Genomic DNA, 21292 nt, shown 5'->3' on the forward strand with positions numbered 1-21292 from the left:
ACGTTTAATGAATCTGTTTTTAAAAAAAATTTTTGGGGCGCCTGGGTGGCGCAGTCGGTTAAGCTTCCGACTTCAGCCAGGTCACGATCTCGCGGTCTGTGAGTTTGAGCCCCGCGTCAGGCTCTGGGCTGATGGCTCAGAGCCTGGAGCCTGTTTCCGATTCTGTGTCTCCCTCTCTCTGCCCCTCCCCCGTTCATGCTCTGTCTCTCTCTGTCCCAAAAATAAATAAACGTTGAAAAAAAAAATATTAAAAAAAAAAAATTTTAATTCATGTTTATTTTTGAGAGACAGAGCATGAGCAGGGAAGGGGCAGAGAGAGAGGGAGACACAGAATCCGAAATAGGCTCCAGGCTCTGAGCTGTCAGCACAGAGCCCAATGTGGGGTTCAAACTCATGAACCGTGAGATCATGACCTGAGTGGAAGTTGGACACCCACCTGGGTGGGTGAGCCACCCAGGTTGGATGCCCCCGTTTTTTTTTTTAATTTTTAAATTAATGCAATGAATCTGTTTTCAGAAGTTACAAACAGATAATCATAAATTGATATGCTATATTACCCAGTTCTCTGTCATAATGCACTGTGGGTAGCCCCAACCAGAAGTTATTTATGAAGTAAGTATGTTCCTTTATTGGATGTTACAAACATATATAGAAATCAGATGTTTAGCTTTTAGCAGTAATTAAAAAAAGAAATCAAGGGGTGCCTGGGTGGTTCAGTCGGTTGGGTGACGGACTTCAGCTCAGGTCATGATCTCATGGTCTGTGGGTTTGAGCCCTGTGTTGGGCTTTGTGCTGACAGCTCAGAGCCTGGAGCCTGCTTTAGATTCTGTGTCTCCCTGTCTCTCTTCTCTTCTTCCCTTTGTGTTCTATCAAAAATAAACATTAAAAAAATTTTTAAAAAGAGAGAAATCAAATATAAAGACTCAGAAACAACTCCACTGATTTAGTTGGAACCGATAAACTTTTTTATCAGCTACCCTAGTCTTTTGTTTAATTTAATTTTTTTTTATATTTATTTATTTTTGAGACACAGAGTGAGACAGAGTATAAGCAGGGGAGGGGCAGAGAAAGAAGGAGACACAGAATCTGAAGCAGGCTCCAGGCTCCAAGCAAGTGTTCAGTACAGAGCCTGATGTGGGGCTCAAACCTATGAACTGTGAGATCATGACCTGAGCCGAAGTCAGTCACTTAACCGACTGAGCCACCTAGGCGCCCCATCGGCTACCCTAGTCTTAATCCATGTTGAAAGACTGGGCTCAGAACTGTTGGTGTCAACTGGCCATGTAGCTTTATTCTTTTTTTTAAAGATTTATTTTTTATTTATTTTTATTTTTGAAAGAGTGTGAGCAGGGGAAGGGCAGAGAAAGAGGGGAATAGAGGATTTAAAGCTGGCTCTGTGCTGACAGCAGCAAGCCTGATGCAGGTCTTGATCTCAAGAACCATGAGGTCATGACCTGAGCCAAAGTCAGATACTCAACCAACTGAACCACCCATGTGCCCCTGGCCATGTAGGTTTAATAGCAAAGACTGGTTAATGATAACAATGCATCACAACATTTTTAGTAGGAAAACAGAATGTTTTGTGTGCCACTTATGTGTGTGTGGCAGGTTTATTATAATTTTTAAAATCAGTTCTTTTTAATGGAAACAACCAAAAAAAAAAAAATCTGTCACAGAATTTGGAGACCATTAAAACATAGTTTAATGAGAAAAAAAAAAAAAGAAACATTCAACTTTTAGTTTGTATTTAATGAAAGAGAAAGACATATTGCTTAAGACAAAAACAAAATGAGTCCAGCAGTTAGCATATATACTATATTTGCTAGCAGAAGGTAGAAAAAAAAATAGGATTGGTTGCAATTTGAGTAAGTCTTTTAAGACGTGATTCAAATAGGTAGCATAGAGTGGAAGTTAAGAACACTGACCATAGATCCAGAATGCCTGAGTTTAAATTCTGGCTAAACCACTGACTGGCTGTGTGACCTGGGTCAAGGTGTTTAGCCTCTCAGTGCCTTGTGAGAGTCACAGACTTCTGTTTTGGCTCTGGCTCCTAACATATACGCATCATGTTCATAATTTCTTACCAATGCTCTATGCTTTGCTCTCACAGAAATCTCCCTTTAAAAGGATAAATCCTGTGATATACATACACAATGAAATACCACTCAGCCATAAATAGGAAGGAAATCATGCTAGCTATTTATTTATTTATTTATTTATTTATTTATTTATTTATTTATTTATTTATTTATTTTGAGAAAGAAGGGGAATGTAAGGGGCAGAGACAGGAGAGAAGGAGAATCCCAGGCAGGCTCCTCACTGTCAGGGCAAAACCCAATACGGGGCTTAAACTCACAAACCATGAGATCAAGACTTAAGCTGAAGTTGGATGCTTAACTGAGCGACCCATATGCCCTGGAAATCCTGCTATTTGCAACAACATGGACAAACCTGGAGGGCATTATGCTGAAAGAATTAAGTCAGGCAGAGAAAGACAAATACTGTGTGATCTCACTTATGTGTGGAATCTAAAAATGCCAAACTCCTAGAAACAGAGTAGTCTGATAGTTACTGGGACCTGGAGAGATCAGGGAAATGGGGAAATATTGCTTAAGGGGTACAAACTTCCAGTTATAAAATGAGTAAATTCTGGGCATCTAAGATACAGCACAGTGATTACAGTTAACAACACTTGAAGTTGTACACTTGAAGTCTGCTAAGACAGTAGATCTTAAATGTTCTCACCATACACACACACAAAAAGTAATTACATGAGGTGATGGATGTGCTAACCTTACTGTGGTTATCATTTCACAATATATACATATACATATGAAGTCATCATGTTGTACACCTTAAACTTAATGTTATCTGTCGACCATATTTTAATAAAACTGAAGAAAAAGGATGAGTCCTTTTGAAATTAAAGATAAAAAAAGACAAAGTCTTAACAGGAAGTTGTCATGATTACTCCCTACATTTCCAAATCTGCTACAAATCTGAACCCAGAACAGCCAGCACAGTTCCTAAAGCTAGGCTTCATCCTTATCAAGAAAATACAGAAGGCAAGTTGCCTGGGTGGCTCAGTCGGTTGGGTGTCCAACTCTTGATTTCAGCTCAGGTCATGATCTCACAGTTCGTGGGATCAAGCCCTGCATCAGGCTCCATGCTAACAGTGTGGAGCCTGCTTGGGATTCTCTTTTTCTCTGTCTCTGACCCTCACCCCACTTACGTACACCCGTGCTCTCTCTCTCCCTCAAAGTAAATCAGTAAAACCTTGGTTTGCAAGCATAATTCGTTCCAGAAACATGCTTGCATTCCAAAGCACTTGTATATCAAAGCACATTTGAAGAACCATTGGCTCAGGTGTGATCATGTGACATTTGGCATCATGTACTACTTGTATTGCAAGGCACTGCTCATTTATCAAGTTAAAATTTATTAGAAATGTTTGCTCTTCTTGTGAACACCTGCAGAGTAAGTTATTCGCAATGCAACGTTTTACTGTAAATAAAACTTAAAAAAAAAAAAACAACAAAGAAAATACACAAGGCAGGGAAAGACTAGAAGCCTTATGGGTTTGAGGACTCCTGACTAATGACTTTTTATTGGTGTTCTGGGGCAATTAATCACAGTAAGATTTGAGATTCCTTTCTCTTGTGAAGGGGGAAAATCAAGTGCTACTGTGAATACAAATATATTATCAGAGAAATCAACTTTAGGAAGAAGAATCCAAAAATTTAGTTCTCTCAAACCAAAATACAAGGATCCAGAAATGGATCCCTTGAAACCATCCATAATGCAAACCCTTTGCATACCCTGGGCTGTGCTTATCCTGTATGAGGACTAATGCAAGAGAATTTCTTTTGCTACAACAAGCGCCTCTTTTGTACAGGTATAGACATGATCAAACACAGTTATGGGCTTGATATCCAAGCCTAGGAGAAAGGCCAGAAGTTGATCCAAAGTAAAACTCTAGGATAAAAATGAAAAATCAGAAATCAGAAATTTGAAAAAATCAAACTTTCAGAAGTACTACCTTTCTAGGTAACTGCATGTTACAACCCAAAACTGGTTTAAAACACCCTCAGCTTATAAGAAATATTAATTTGAATTAATTTAATATTGAATATTCAATATTCAATAATTAATTAATTACTATTGTTGAAACGGAATGTCTAAGAACCCTACTTGCTGCCACCTGCCTGGAACAGGGATTGTTCAGTCTGGGGGAGGATTAACTCCAACCAAAAATAGCTCTGCTTTATGTTTTATGTTTGAATTCTATGAAGACTCTCTTTCGAGGAGGGTGGGGCTTGATCCTGCTGCTTTAAAGAAAGCTCAGAATTAGAAACTTAGCTGGTAGTCTCATTTCAAGGCAAGTGCAAATGTTGACGATCTTCACTTGGTGATTTGTACTGGTTTGTCATAAATTGCTTTGAACTGAGTGGGTCAGCAGATAAGCTCCTCATCTAGTTGGGAAGTTTCCTCCCAACCAGACCTCCCTTCTCAGGGTTCAGCCTTCCTGAGTAATCATGATTCTGTCTAAGAGGAAATGAGTGAAGAAATCCCTTTGTAAACCATCTTTCTACTAAATCATTCATTATAAATTGGTCTTTCCTGTTTTGCATTTTGTGATAGGAAAAAAAGGACACATTTGGGAAATTCAAACTAAGGAGAGAGAAAGAAATCTGAAGTATTAACAAAGAACTTAATGTGTACTATGGCAAAATGAGAAAGGCTGCACACCATGTTCCTAGTTCTTGGTCCAGTCCATCCTGATTTGTAATGTTTGTAGAATTATATCACCCTTTAACTGTTGGTTCAATTTTACTCTCAAAAGTACCTTCTTAGGGGAAATACTAAGATAATCCTTTTACTGGAGATATGCCGAGATGTCACAAAGTTAGATTGGGAGCTGTTATGGTGGCTAACATATTGTTAGCATTAGGACCTCTGGGCTGAGCGGGTATCCCCCTCTGAAATGGCATTTAAACAGCCTGCTCATGCCACCAATGACTTGGTCATTTTACAAATATTTCTTCATATGTATTGGAATATGACTAGACATACTGGTAACTCATGAAAACCAGTACTGATGAAAACAGATTTCCCTTTGAAGCAAATTACAATTCCAAATGCAAAAATCACTAATTGTATACAACTCATACATTTATCTGACCTCTCTAAATTTTCCTAATCTGAAAATGAGGAACAGAAGCATGGAAGTCATCATCAAATTCTATCCAAATCACTGTGAAAACTGTATTCACTCCCAGAACTAGGGTATAGTGTGGTCCACACAGTATACCCTACAATGTAGGCTTTCCATAAATATTTACTGAATGACTGGATGAAAAAGTAGTGATGGCCACATACAAGAGAGCATTATCTCTCAGAATGATAAAATATCAGTCCCAGGAAACCATTTCAACTTCAGTGAGAGTTGGTGCATCCTAGTGGAGGAGAACTCAGTTTGTGCAGACAAGCAGGCATGAGTTAACATCCTGATTTGACCACGTCCCCACTAGTTAACCGTGGTCAAGGTCTCTGAGCCTCATCACGGCCACAGGTAAGTTGGGAAAAAAAGTACCTAACTCACAGGATTTATGTGAGAATCAAATGAAAGAAGAACAACAAGAATAACAGTCTACAAAACACTTAGTATAGGGGCGCCTGGGTGACTCGGTTGGTTAAGCATCAGACTCTTGATTTCGGCTCAGGTCATCATCTTGTTGGTTTGTGAGATTGAGCCCTGCATCAGGATCTGCACTGACAATGCAGAGTCTGCTTGGGATTTTCTCTCTCCCTCTCTCTCTGCCCCTCCCTGCTTGCACTCACGCGTGCAATCTCTCTCCCCAAATAAATTAAAAAACTAAAAAAAAAAAAAAAGAAAGAAATACCTAGTATAGTGCCTGGCTCAGAAATAAAAGTATTAGTGTAATTCACAAGTCTTCTAAAATCAGGAATTGTGGGACATTTATTCACACATAAAGTACTACATTCTAGACAAGGTTAAGGACTGTGACTTAACACAACAAGCTAGGTGACCTTACTCTCAAGAGACACATGGAAGCAGAAACAGCACCTCAACTCCTGGGGGTGTTAGGGGTGGCAAGCAATACCACCAACATGATTGTTTGAACATGTTTTTATTACTGCCCTGATCACTACCTTCTAATACAGACAAAATTAAAAGATAAATATTTTTTGGAATCATTAATATTTATTATTTTTTTAATTTTTATTTATTTATTTTGAGAGAGAGAGAGTGCACACAAGTGGGAGAGGGGCAGAGAGAGACAGAGAGAGAATCCCAAGAAGGCTCCACACTGTCAACACAGAGCCAGACGCAGGGCTTGATCCCACAATGTGTGAGATCATGGACTGAGCTGCAAACAACAATCAGATGCTTAACTGACTGAGAGCCACCCAGGCGCCCCTGGAATCATAAACATTTAAAAGTTGTTTAAAATTAAAACACAGAAGTAGGATATTTGAAAAGAGAAAAATAAATTTCAGTTAGTGGAACCAGTACTAATCACCACACAGGTAATTTATCTTGCCTTCTGCTAAATGAGGATGATATTTTCATTATGAATAGTTGAATGATGACTATCCAAGAACGGTATAGTTATCTTTTCTTGTGTCAATTTAAACCAGAAAAATGTAGGCTCTCTTGAGGGTCTTTCTTAAGTGAAATCTGTCTAGAAATACTTTCTAATTAAATTTATGGGGCACCTGGGTGGCTCAGTCAGTTAAGCATCTGACTTCAGCTCAGGTCACGATCTCGCTGTTTGCAGGTTTGAGCCCCATGTCAGGCTCTGTGCTGACAACTCGGAGCCTGGAGCCTGCTTCTGATTCTGTGTTTTCCTCTCTTTCTGTTCCTCCCCCGCTTGCTTGCTCTCGCTCTCTCTCTCTCTCTCTCTTTCAAAAAAAATAAAGCTTAAAAATTTTTTTAATTTATGGAACAAGAATTAGCTCTAACTGCAGTCAAATTCTGAGAGACAGAACTATAAAAAGGTTTTTTATTTTGTGAGAGTACTGCCTAACCAACATGGGGAACACACCCACTTACAATGGACTTGCTATATCCCTAGTGAAGATCATAACCCTCATTGTTTAGTGTAATGGTTCTCAGCTGAGGGTGATTTAGCGCCCCAAGGGATATTCTGGTTGTCAGGACTGGGGATCTAGTGGGGAGAGATTACTAAACATCCTACAATGCACAGGACAGCTTCCAGAACACAGCATGCTACCTTGGTTCAAACTCATAACCGTATCAGACACATGTGATTAATCCCTTGTTAGAGAAAACTGAAATTCAAAATATTAAATAACTTGCACCAAAGCCAGTAGAGCTGGGGTTCAATCCAAGGCTGTCAGACCCTAAAATCTACACTGCTTCTTCTGTATCCACCACCTCTTTTAGACAGAGCAATAGAGAATATAACCTAGAATTCTTAAATTATCTTGTGGGTTTCTATCAACTTAAAAACCATGGCTTCTCTGCCAACACACGATGTGAACTTCACTTGAGAACTGTTAATCTGAACACAGACAGATGAAGAGGTAATTCTGTTGGATGTGGAACAATGACATTACAGTCTGGAACTACTGTGTTCCTTTTTGACAACGTACCAATAAAGTGAATCCTCCTTCTATTTCCATTGCACAAATCTGAGGAAAATGCTGAGGTCCTGAAACAACCTAATTATGGATACATGGTTCCTAAGACATCCTAGGATGCACAGCTTCACTGACAGTTTCTCTCAGTCAGCAAATATTCAGAGGACCCACTAAAGGCAAGGCACGATGCTAGAAGCTGCTGCAGATATATGTAGTGACAGCCTGTAAAATCATATCATGGTTATTTTCTAAAAAAAAGTACCTTCCATTTACTAAGCTCTTTACCAAGTGCCACTGTGCTGAAATATAAACATCATCTATTCCGGTTTTCAGTAGATTCTGGGGTAGAAATCTGTCCTCAGGTAGATTTAACTTCCTATTACCAACCAGTCTGTAATACTGTGAAGTTTTGTATTTAATTTTCAATGACTTGATCTTGGTCAGCCTAGTCTAATACACTGTAGGATAAGCTCCTTAAGACTCTATCTACCTTGCTCATCATTGTACTCCTAGAATGTAACATGGTGCCTGACACACTGTAACTACCTAACTAATATTATAAATATTGTTAAATGGATGGATAGGTCAATAAAGAATGAATAAACACACACATGGGAAATCTCATGATGTCTGACTAATCGAGGCTGTTTGGTCACCTTCAATCTGTGACAGTTCCTCAACCTTGCCCTGTCTTAAATGACCTTGACACTTTAAAAAAAAATGTATGTTTATTATTTATTTATTTAGAGACAGAGCACGCACACACAAGCAAGAGAGGGGCAGAGAGAAAGGGAGAAAAATCCCAAGCAGGCTCAACACTGTTAGCATAGAGCCTGACGCAGCGCTTGATCCGATGAACTGTGAGATCATAATCTGAGCTGAAACCAAGAGTCAGGTGCTTAACTGACCGAGCCCTGCCCTTGACACTTTTAAAGGGTACGGGTTGTGTTTTGCAGAGTGCTCCTCATTATGTGTTTGTCTCATGATTAGACTGAGGTCATAGATTTGCGGGAATACCACAGGGGTAATAATATGCTCTATTTTCTTGCATCATATCAGAGAGTACATGATCTCAACATGATTTCTTACTGGTCATGTTTACCTTGACCACTTGATTAAGAGGGTATTGAGGCGCGTGGGTGGCTCAGTCGGTTGAGCGTCTGACTTCGGCTCATGTCATGATCTCACGGCTTGTGGATTCGAGCCCTGTGTCAGGCTCTGTGCTGACAGCTCAGAGGCTGGAGCCTGCTTCAGATTCTGTGTCTCCTTCTCTCTCTGCCCCTCCCCTGCTCGCACTCTGTTTCTCTCTCAAAAATAAACATTAAAAAAAAAAAAAAAGATGGTATCTGCCAGGGGCACCTAGGTGGCTCAGTCAGTTAAGCGCCTGTCGTAGGTTCAAGTCATGATCTCATGGTCCGTGAATTCGAGCCCCACATCAGGCTCTGTGCTGGCAGCTCAGAGCCTGGAGCCTGCTTTGGATTCTGTGTCTCCCTCTCTCTGTCTCTCTAACCCTGCTCCACTCACGCTCTGTCTCTGTCTTTCAAAAATGAATAAACGTTAAAAAAAAAAAAAAGATAGTATCTGCTAGGTTTTGCCACCGCAAAGTCACTACTTTACCCTTTCTATATCCCTTTCAATACCCTTTCAATCCCAACTAGATATAACATGTCAGTCAATAAAAGAACATTTTGTTAAGGCCAGTATCCCAAAAATCATCCCTTAACTATGATTCTTCTGTTGTATCTCCTCCCCCCAAAAACACAAAAATTTAAAGTAACTTCATTTAGTGTTATATGTCTGGACATTATTTCCAAACAATTTGGCAGAAGATGGGTGTTGTGGGTATGTCTGTGAGATGCATAAGGATACATGATATTCACTGTATTATTCTTTCAACTTTTCTGTAGGTTTTAAATAACAACTAAGTTTATTCAAGAACACCACATTGGCTTGAACCAATATACCAAATCAGTGGTTCACCTATGGTAGTGAAAATACATCATGACTAGGCATTTTACTCAGGGTTCTACCCAAAACTGAAATTTCCTATTTTTACATAAGAATACATTTCTTTCATCCACCACTCTGGACAATGTTCATGAAATGAGCAATAGGTAAATGAGTAAAGACTCTGAAGGATAGCCTGCAATGTTTATATTAGAAAATGTGTTCCCTGGGTCCTAGTGGGAATCTTAGCATTTTATCTTGCCATCTGTATAATCCAAGTACTGTATACATACCATTGTATTTATTAAGCACCTAGTAGTCATCAAATACTGCATAACAAACTATAGAGATACTGAATCAATGAGAACAGTCCTTGCACCCAAGGTATTCAATGTAATAAATTGTGAAATGCCATCTTTACTAAAGGTATAAACAAAGTGCTGTGTGTCGTCAGAGAAGACAACTGAAATGAGACAGGTGTGAGTGGCCTGAAAACATGACTAATGTGGTCTTGTAAATAAAAACATCCCAGGTACAGCAGTCATTGATGACAGAAGCTATGGAGCACAAGAAGCACTGAGACAGACCTTATATTTTTTAGCAGTGATAGATTACAGCCTCAATGGCAAACTTTTAAGTTCACTTACTGAACCACATAAGCTGGTGGGTTGGAATTCACCCTGCATAAAGGAGCCAGTGCAGGTAATAATCCTGGTTGCTGCTAAAACAGTCTTAAGAGGAGCTGCAAATGAGCCAGAAATAGCTGAGCTCAATCAGCTTACCTCCAGACAAACATCCTCATGAATGGGTAGGAAACAGTAGTGTAATAGTAGACTTGCCTTTGGGGCCAAAGGGAGGAGCATCCTGGCCATCTGATCCCAAATATCAGAAGTTACAGAGTATAAAGTGAATCCCATTTTCAAGGGGAAGAACTAATCCTACAAAGAAAAGACTAGGGATGGTGGAAATAAGGGAAGGTTCATGTTTTAATAATAAGACAAAAGCAATACAAAGCTGTAGAGTAGAAAGGACACATTTGCTATTATTACCAAGATTGAAGTCCATACTTTGTGTCTCAAATGGAAAGCAAGCCAGGTAAATTTTTAAGCTTGCTTTTCAATAACTGAAAATGAAGATTATTTCTTGGAAGCCCTGGATAGCTTTTTCTCGGATATCATTCAACCAAAAAGAAAGGCCAGATTTTCTACATGCAGATTTACACATCCCTGGCCTTGGAAAAGGGGTTTTAATTTTAAGTGTAGCTAAAACAGCAATCTTCCTCAGGACCCAAGGGACCTTAAGCTGGGCAATAGCCCATTCATAGACTAGTTCTGTGTATTCATAACATTCTGGAATAATATCAGATAGACCCAGGAAGCATATTTATAGTCCAGAAGTAAAGAGGAGTGAGGTGTGGGCAGGAGGACAAGTGTGAGTCATGCTTTATTCTGTCCCACTGAAAGCTCACACAGAGCCTCCCCTCTGACTAAGCACAAGTGGCCTGACAGCTGACAGAACACAGATGCGGAACCAGGACCTTAGGAGGTGACAGTGCCTGACAACAATTATTAATTCCAAAGTGCCAGGTGAATGGACCACATAATATTGAATTAATGTTTGGAAAAACTGACCCTGCCTTTCCCTTTTGGATCCTTCTCTTCCTCCTCTGGACTCTCTCATAAGGTTTTTGCCATAACTAACCATTTCAATAAAAATATCTAGATTTGAGGGGCATCTGGGTGACTCAGTCGGTTGGGCATCCAACTCTGGATTTGTTTGGCTTAGGTCATGATCCCAGCATCATGGGATCAAGCCCCACATCAGGTTCTGTGCTGAGCGTGGAGTCTGCTAAAGATTCTTTCTTTCTGCCCATCCCTGCCCCTTCCCCTCTCCTGCTCTCGTGCTCTCTCTCTAGACTTAAAAAACAAACAAACAAAAAAACCCTTAGATCTGAAAAGAATACGCATGGGAAAGAATGCCATATTAGACATTAGGAGACCAAACTAGGTTCTAATCCCATTCACATCACAGACCTACTGTCTTATAGCAACACTGCAACATCTTTGGGCCTCAAGGGGGGGAAAAAAAGTAGGGGTAAGTTTGGGACTGACAGAGTATGAAGACTCATGTTTCCTCAAGAGGCAGACACTTGGCTCTCTTTAAGTGACCTCCTTCCTTGCCAGAGTCCTGGCACACCTCTACTGTGCTGACCTGAGCCAGAGTCCCAGCACACCCCCACTGTGCTGACCTGAGAACCTGAGTGTTCCATCAAGACCACGGAAGCAGGTCCTTTTCCTTTTACCACAACTGAGGACTGCCCTCCCTCCTGCCCCTGCTCCCTTTCTCTCCCTGTTGCCTAGACCCCTAGCGATTTCCTTTTCTTCTTCAGAAATCTAGCTGCCGTTCTCCTCATTACCACTGGCAGCTTCACCCACAACCTCAGGAAGGGATCTGTTACCCTGATGCCAAGAAGCACAGTCCCTGCTCTAGCTGCCTCCTTGGTCTTCCCTCCTACTACGTCTCTTCTCACTGTCACTTGCCATTCCCAGCCCAAAGCCATCACATTTGACAGAAAAAGAGATTCCCACTGCCCAGGGAAGGAGTTTGGAAGAATGAAGGAAAAGAAAACAAGAATCTCTTCCTGTTGCTAGGGTTTTTATTGTGGGGAATATAGTTTCTGGGATAGAGCAGGAGCTCAAATATGTGTTCTAATCAAAACTTTTTTTTTTTTTTTTTTGAAAGACAGAGCACGAGCAGGGGAGGAAGAGAGAGAGAAAGATAGAATCCAAGCAGGCTCTGCAGGGTCAGCACAGAGCCTGATGTGGGGCTTGAACTCATGAAACCATGAGATCGTGACACTTAACCGACTGAACACCCCCCGCCCCTCCTCCCAGATGCCCCTCTAATCAAAACTCTTAAAGCTTTCCCCAGAGTTATGTTACTATAGACAGGGCAGTTCCGCATGTCATGTGCATATGATGGGGTAAATAGCTTTTCTGCAGGCTGGCCTGGAAACCTCCCTCTCAGGAGGCGTTATTTCCATGGGAAAATGCCATCTGAGTGGCAAACAACTGACTTACTAATAACCATTAAAAATTACCTTTCCTTCCTCAGGAATGGCTTTTAAAACAGGGAAATTAAAAAATGTGCTAGGCAAAGAAGAAATCAAAGAGCAGCTGTCTCTGGCTATAACATAATTCTATGTACAGATATTATCACAGAGAGACATGCATATGAATAACACACACATATAAATATGTAAGGAGTAAGCTGGTAAAAGTGCACTATCTAACTGGTCACACACACACACAACCACTCTCATCTTTGTTAACAACATGGGCTTGGCCTCTGTAGACTACTCCCAAAAGCAGACATATTCTGTGAGTAGGGGCTTTTAGCAACGGTAAGAAGAAATCCAAGTGTAGACACACAGGGTAACACACGAGAATCAGGAGCAAGAATTTGGAAAAGAAGATACATAGAAGAGCTTAATATGGACAGGATATCCCTCCAAAATATCCAAATAAGATCCTTTTTAGAGAATAAATGCATGGAAGCTCCTATTGATTGTTTGAAAGGTAGGTAACAGATACCCTGCCTTAGAGAGGATGTTTCATGGTGCTCTGAGTTGGGGAAAGACAGAGGCAGGAATCAGGAAGGTATGTGTAGGGGGCAAGCAAATCAGAAAACCTGTGGCTAAAGCTTACAAAAGGGCTCTGTCTGCTGAGCTGAAGTGCACAGATCTGATGGGTCGAGTCACAAGGCACCAAGGGTTCTGGCAGAGGAAGGTGAAATGAACAGTACAAGTTGGTGGGTCTGTCAGGGCATTCCACACAGAAGCCATCACTGACCTGACAGGTACCAAAATACCTGGTACTTCAACACCATCTTCATACTGAAATTTAAACCGAAGAAGGATGCCTCAAAACAAGGTGGAGTGGGAAGGGAATGTTGCTTCTGTCCAGGCTGACTCACCTCATAAAAGAGTCCCTCTGGGAACTGCTGGAAACATTGGGCACACACGAAGCACTGCTCATGGTACAGCTCCCCGTTACTGTTTACTATCTTCTCGGCGGGCGCAAAGCCCCCCTTGCAGCGCTCACAGGTGGCATTGGCCAGGGCATTGGCCATGTTGCTGTAATACACAAAGGACAGAAGTCACAGACTGTCTACCTTTTCTTAAACTTAAGACTAAACAACATAAAGGACTAAGGAGAAAATTCTATCTGATGACAAAAATCATATTGTAGCCCTAAAGCCCAATTTCTTGTGTCTTAAGTACTCAACTCAAACTGTTCCCATCTCTTTGCCTTAGCATCTTAGGTGCTGAAAGGGTCTCTTGCTTGGAATCTGTTTTTAATATTGCTGACATTCCTCTTGCTAAATATACTAGAAGAGGGTGCCTGCTACCTGTGAGAAACTAGGGATAGAGATTAAAGTCAAGAGTTGCTCTTGAGAGAGCTTGAGGTTATAGCTTCCTAAGTAGCCTAATTAAAATATCCACAGGTCACCATCTCAAAGCCAGTTTTTCACCCTTCTGAGAACAGAATCTAAATTGCATGTCAACTGAATGCCATGTCCTAGGCTGGACACAGGTTATCCCTTTGGTTATATCCTGCTGAAGGCAATTGCTACAGTAGCTCTTAAAACCAGCCAGAGTGCCATGGTCCTGTAACCTCATTAGTAAGACAAGTATTAGGCACTGGCATTATAAGCTGTATCTTAAAGTCACAGCATTGTCCATTATGAAGATCATCTTACAGACATGACACAGGGAGGTTCAGGGAGGTGGAATGACCTATCCAACTTCACAAGTCTCAGTAGTTAATGGAAGATACAGGACCAGAATCCAGGGCCCCCATTCATAAAATCACAACCAGATTATAGTATCAATTTCAAAAATCCGAGAATATGTGATAGGGACACCATCACGCTTTACATATTAGGCAGTCAAGTGACCACTGAAGAGCCCAGTGACCCGATCTCTCCCTTGCAGTCATTCCACTGTACCTTGAAGCATATAGGAAGAACTCTAGAAAGGGTTCCAGGCCCTATTTAACCACTGTGTATTTGGGGGCGTCTGGCTGGCTCAGTCGAAGGAGTGTGCAACTCTTGATCGTGAGGTCGTGAGTTCAAGCCCCATGTTGGGGGTAGAGATTACTTAAATAAACTTAAAAAAAAAAAAAAAAAAGAAAGAACTGCTTTGTTTTAAAAGGCCATGAAGTGAGGAATGTCCCCTAACCAGAGCAGTCATTGGCCAAACTGTCCTTCACAATTTGGCAAGTTTATTTTCAGACGCCCACTCAGAGCACAAGCTCTACCTGTGTGTCTAGGTCCCTGGTGCAGCCTGTAACCACCCAGATATTGAATCAATCCACCTGGTAAAGATACTGCTGACATTCTCCAGAATCTTCACAACCAACCTGTGAGGCAGGTGAGGAGTCTTCATTTTACAGATTAATAACTGCCTTGTCTCCAGCCGGTTTCTAAGTTTTGCCGTTTCCTTAGCAGAAAGGCTCACACATATGTTGTCTCACCTCCGCCCCACCCCAGTGGAAGAAAACTTTGCCTTCTTGCCCCAAATGTTTCAAAGAACAGTATTCCTATTTTGTAGCCTTGCCATAACTAACCTCATGCAGAAGTACCATGTTCATAACCGCATACCAATCAAAACTCAACTTTACTTAATAGGCTTAAATATAAAATTAAAACATCACAAAAAAAGAAAACAAAGGAGCGCCTGGGTGGCTCTGTCAGTTAGGTAACTGACTTGGTTTCAGCTCAAGTCATGATCTCATGGGTTTGTGAGATTGAGCCCCACATGGGGCTCTGCACTAAGCATCATATAGCCTGATTGGGATTGTCTCTCCCCCTTCTCTCTGACCCTCCCTGCTTGCATGCAACTTGCATACACTCTCTCAATAGATAGATAGATAGATAGATAGATAGATAGATAGATAGATAGATAAAATCTAAAAAAAGGAAAAGAAAAAAAAAGGAAGACAGGCAGCCTCACTGCTTGGCAAACCTAGCCTAAGTTATCACATTAAAACAAATTTTCTACTTTGTCATTTCAAAATTACTGTTGGTTAGGGAGAAAAATCTTCACATTCCCTTCTTACTGGGTTTTGCCGTAAGCTAGATGAATTACAACAATTTTAATAAAGCCCTTGGAAAGGTTTGTGTTTCTCCTTTCTCCTGACCAAAATCCACAGGTGTCCCTAGATGAAGGATGGGAAGCCCGCACCTGCCCCCATAATTCTTAATATCGTTTTGAAGATAAAATTTAAAAAAGTATGTAACTTTGGAAGCCAGAAGATGCTACTCAAAGACAAAGTGTCATTATTAATTTTCGACCCCCTCAAAAGGTTCACTCAATCCTTATAATTTTAAAAGAACTCCTAAAAAGCAGGAAGTGCAGAACATTCTGGAATGTCCTGATCCATTATTATCTTGGTTCTTAAAGTACAGGGGTCACTGTGACCCTTTTAGGGGTTCAAAAACTCCCTTCCTTTTTCAACTATATCTCTATGGGAAGCATATTTTCTTTATATACATTAGCGACATATTACAATAGGATAAACACAGAATCAGAACTGAGAAACTGTCTTAGACAGTCACTAATGAGATTTGCAAAAATGTAATTCAATGCCATTTTTCCCACCAAGCTTTTGTCATTTGAAAAGTTATTTTTCATAAAAATTAATATCAATAGTTATTAGTATTAACATGTAATGGGTTTATTGTTTTTTAAATTAATAAATATTTTGTTCTCAGTTTTATTTTCAAAAACAGTAAATATCGCTAAGCAAAAGCTCTTTGGGGACCTCAATAATTTTTTTTCATTTTTTAAAACATTTTATTTATTTTTGCAAGACAGAGAGATAGAGCATGGACAGAAGAGGGGCAGAGAGAGAAGGAGACACAGAATCTGAAGCAGGCTCCAGGCTCCAAGCTGTCCGCACAGAGCCCGATGTGGGGCTTGAACCCATAAACCATGAGATCCTGACCTGAGCCGATGCTTAACTGACTGAGCCACCCAGGAGCCCTGGGGGACCTCAACAATTTTTAAGAGTGTAAAGCAGTCCCAAGACCAAAGCATTTATCACCTGTTTACTACTCATTATACTAAACACTGGTTATAGTCAAATTCAAATACTCAAATAGAATTAGAAAATAGGTTGACACATTATAAAAACATAGTTTCCCACACACAGGAAAAATAAACTAGTTTTAGCCATAATGTAATGTGTATTTTTGAAGAGGTATTCCTTTTAATAACAAGCAGGATAAGGAAACAGAACCTTAGAGGAAACTTTCAGAACAAAAGCCCCAATAATCTCACCCAGCTACTGAACTGTTTACATTTCCTTTTCCTCTCCTGTTTTTGACCCTCTGGCAGTATTTATTCAATGGACTATTTTTTAGAGCAGTTTTTGGTTCACAGCAAAACTGAGCAGAAAGTGTAAAGAGTTCCCATTCACCCCCACATCCGAGCCTCCCGTGCTACCAACACCCCCACCAAAGAGGTAGTACTTTGTTACAACTAATGAACCTACAGTGACCTGTGTATTTCTTTTTACAGTTGTTTTTATCTTTAACACTACTATGATAGAAGTTACATTTTATTTTATTATTTTTATTATTTTTAGTTCAGGTAATTATTTATTTATTTATTTATTTACTTATTTATTCAATTTAAATTCAAGTTAGTTAACATATCATGTAGCATTGGTTTCAGGAGTAGAACCCAGTGACTCATCACTTAAAACATACAACACTGAGTGCTCATCCCAACAAGTGCCCTCCTTAATCCCCATCACACATTTGACACATCCTCTCACCCCCTTCCCCTCCAGCAACCCTCAGTTTGTTCTATTTCAGAGTCTCTTATGGTTTGCCTCCCTCTCTACATTTTAAAAGTTATGAATGATAGTTATAACTGTTATCAGGCTAGAAATAATTACTTGGCTGATTTTTCAAAAAGGGATTTATGCTAAGAAGTGTTGATGACAAAGAATATATATGTTGGGAAGTATCTTTACATCTGGCCAGTCATAACTGATTGTTATGTCAGTCATAACTGACCCACTTCCACAAATTAGCTGCACACAGAAAACTTGGCATCATTGAGCTTTTTGTTTTTCTTTTGTCTTATTGATCAAAGTATGGGAAAAAATTTTCTGGCATTAAAATGAAAAACAAATTTGTAAATCCAAAAAGCATCTTGAAAGTCCATGAAGCATTTTGGTTACAGTATAATTATAATTGCCCAATTATACTTAAACAGAACTCTTTATAAGTTGTGAAAAATAAATGACATCTGTTACAATACCACACAGAATGGGTTCATGGAAATAGAGAATCAGGTCAGTTAAATTCTCCTTAACTCTTAATTGACAAATTGGGAATCTGCAATAATTCGAAGCTTCCGACTTTACATGAGTTGGTCTAAATAATACTAAATACTACTCTGACCTATTTTTTTTTATTGTTTGCTAAACTCCACTTAATGACATGAATTAGACTAACTTTTTAGAGTTAATGGCACACACACACACACACACACACACACACACACACACACACGCAGGTTACACAACATTCTTATTTATTCATTCAGTCCCTTTGAAACAGTATTAAACCCAGTTAGCCTACTTCAAACTGCTTTGTTAAACCTAACAAAAATGTGCATCCTTATTAACAGTCTGTAGTTCAGTTTTTACTGTTCCCCTCAACTGACCCCTTATGTGTAGGAAGTTTTAGAGCATACAATTTTTCTATTATAAATCCTGACAGCAAAAACTCTAAATCTCCCTCTTGGACTACATAATGAAAATGTACTATTATCAGGAACCTACTGAAGACAAAGATGTTACTACTATTACTTTAAAGGCAGCATTTTTGTTCACTTCTGCATTTCATCTGGTGGATTCTTGCCTGCTGGAATACACCCCCCGCCCCTCCATCACCCTAGAATGCCCCTGCTAAAAGTCGAGGAAATAAAACCATCAATAGCTAGTGAACTCGAAACCCAAGATGGCTAGATCTGGAAGAGGGGAGCTCCTCTCCCAGGAGAAGAGACACTTACAATTTCGCATAAAAGTCACAAAACTCCTTGTAGACCTTTACGTCACTGTGCCTGCGCTGCAGTTTGGACACAGCCCTCTCGTCTTCATTGCCATTAGCCTGGTGGACATTGTTAAGAGCTGTCTGGGGGATTTCTTCATTCTCTGGGATAACATAGGGGCACACCCTGCCCGGGAACGCCATCCGTGGGTGCTTGAGAGCCCCAAACCCAGGGCAGAGAGTAGCAGGCAGGGACAGAGAAACAATTTCCAGGCCTCCCCTGTTTCCCTGCCAGGGTCACTCCCACTGTTCCCACAGACGTCAGCCCTGCGTTTGCCAGGATCATTCCTAGCCTTTCATGTTAAGAGCTCCAGCAGCAAAGCAGTCAGTTGGTGTGCCAGTCCTGATTTACTGAGGCATTTCTGGAAGCTCCAGAAAACATTCCACAAAGCAGTGACAGTCTTTGCTGGAAGAATCTTCCTGATGGACTGTGTCTGTAAACACTGCTATGGAAGGAAGAACTGCTTGGCAGGGTCCGAGAGAAACAAACATCCACGTGTCCTGGGGAATCTGTCACCAGGCATCAACCACACAAACACTGTGCTTCTTGTAAAACATCCCCAGATATTCTGTTCCTAAACAAGCTCCCCACTGAGGCCAAATGCAACTGGCACACTCTATGGGGCGTTGTAATGCCCAGGGCATGCTTGCCAGCTATACCCACGGTTGCCATCCCCCAGGGGTCTGTGAGTCCCTGAGATTTGGAGCTACTTTGGACTTTCATTGATCCTAGTACTTGGTACATAGCAAGAGTTGGATGATGTGTTCAATGAATGGACACAAGAAGAAATAGGAAAGCGCTAGAGTCTAGTTAGAAACCCCCAGCTAATCCTAGCCTTTATCATGGTTAAGGATGCTGCTGCCATTCCTGCAATAGTCAGTCTACAGTACTGTTGTCTTGTAGCAGTGCTACAGATGAGGAGGGTGATGATGAAGGCCACGGGCAATAGAGGGGCTCAGAACCTTTCTCCAGGCCCATTCCTCTGAGACCTAGGTGCTCGATTTCTCACCAAAATCAAGGTACCAAGGGCCACTTAAGAAAGAAAAGCTAGAGAGTAGGTAAAAGGTACACTGACCAACAGAGGTCACACTAGAGATGACAGCCATGAAAGCATCAGCAAACAGACACAATGCAGCTGAGACTCCCAAATAATAACAATAAATAATGCTACCTAAGCATTTGTAAGTACTATCACATCCCTATAAGGTAGGTATTATTTACAGATGAGGAACTGAGGTGTAAGGAGGCTGAATAACTAATTAAGTACATGGGAGAGTCAAGATTTAAATCTAAGTAACCTTATTCTAGAGCCTATGTTGTCAACTACCATGTCAGAAAATAGTTAAACATATTCACTGGAGAGCAAAATAAGTTAACTACAAAAGATTTAAGTAGTGAGCACAAAATGAGACAGAAGCAGAAAATGAGATCTAGTCTTCCCACTTTGAAACCCAATGAATGATCTCAGAGCACAGGTCAGAAATTTAAAGACTGTGGGGCTATGGATCCTGCTCAGACCCCAAGCCTGTGGCTGATGGAGTAAGAGACTCACCCTTTTTTTTTAAGTAGGCTCCACACCCAGTGCTGAGCCCAGTGCAGGGCTTGAACTCATAACTCTGAGATCAAGACAGCTGATATCAAGAGTCGGACGCTTAACCAACTGAGCCATGCAGGCATCCCAAGACTCACCATTTTTAAAGAGGAAAGAAACAGCCTCATGGTTTAACATGTATAAAACATGTAAAGTTTTTTAACTTTATCACGACCACGTAGAATAGAGGAGGCAGCAGGCATGAACACACACACACACACACACACACACACACACACACACACTGACTCTGACACTAGAAACACAATGCCACTGAATTAGGGGTAGCACAATAGAAAAAGGGGAACCATGCCTCCTGCCCAGAATACTTCTTCCCTCTTAACCTGATTATCTTCTATTTACATTTCTACTTTATCTAAGACACTCCTAAAAATCAATCTTTATTTTAATTATCTTTAAACTTTTCTATCTCAGTTTACTGGGACCAAGTCCACAAACATGGGGATTTGCCCTCCTCAGGGAAAAGATTCTAGACAATGGCTTAATGGTCAAAAAGAAGGAAGGGGGCCCCACTGCCACTGTGTTCTCAACAATAATCCTTCCACTTTGCCAATTTACAACTAGTGTTCAGAGTTAATTTTTCCTGCGTAAATAATAAATAAGAACCACCTTCTTAGCTTAAGAGACCTGCTTAAAGTCACACAGCTAGCAAGTGGAAGATCCCAAATTCAAATCCAGACATCTGCCTCCAATGTTTCTGTTTGTTTTTTACCTCTACATAAAATCTATCCTGTGGCCAACAGACACATGAAAAGGTCTCAACATCACTAATAATAAGGGAAAGGCAAATCAAAATCACAGTATCACCTCATACCTATCAGAAATGGCTGAAACAAAAGACACAAACACTAATTTGAAAAGACATATGCACACCTATGTTCACTGCAGCATTATTTACAATAGCCAAGATATGGACATATCCTAAGTGTCCACTGACAGATGAATGGATAAAGAAGATGTGGTATAAAAAAAAA

At 40.5% G+C, this 21292-nt stretch overlaps 1 protein-coding gene across 7 annotated transcripts in view; it reads right to left on the reverse strand.

Annotated features, from left to right (window-relative positions):
• LIMS1 (LIM zinc finger domain containing 1) overlaps nt 1-21292 on the reverse strand; it is a 155401-nt gene that overhangs the window by 12859 nt on the left and 121250 nt on the right. For 5 of the 7 annotated variants that reach the window (XM_047852856.1, XM_047852855.1, XM_047852857.1 and 2 more), the window contains one exon: nt 13552-13711. In XM_047852856.1, coding sequence (XP_047708812.1) covers nt 13552-13711 — 160 coding nt within the window. Of the gene's footprint in view, nt 1-13551; nt 13712-18667; nt 18903-21292 lie in introns of those variants that run through there. The other 2 variants (XM_047852853.1, XM_047852861.1) reach the window with 2 other exon arrangements.

The sequence above is a fragment of the Prionailurus viverrinus genome, chromosome A3 (assembly GCF_022837055.1).
Source record: "Prionailurus viverrinus isolate Anna chromosome A3, UM_Priviv_1.0, whole genome shotgun sequence".
NCBI lineage: Eukaryota > Metazoa > Chordata > Mammalia > Carnivora > Felidae > Prionailurus > Prionailurus viverrinus.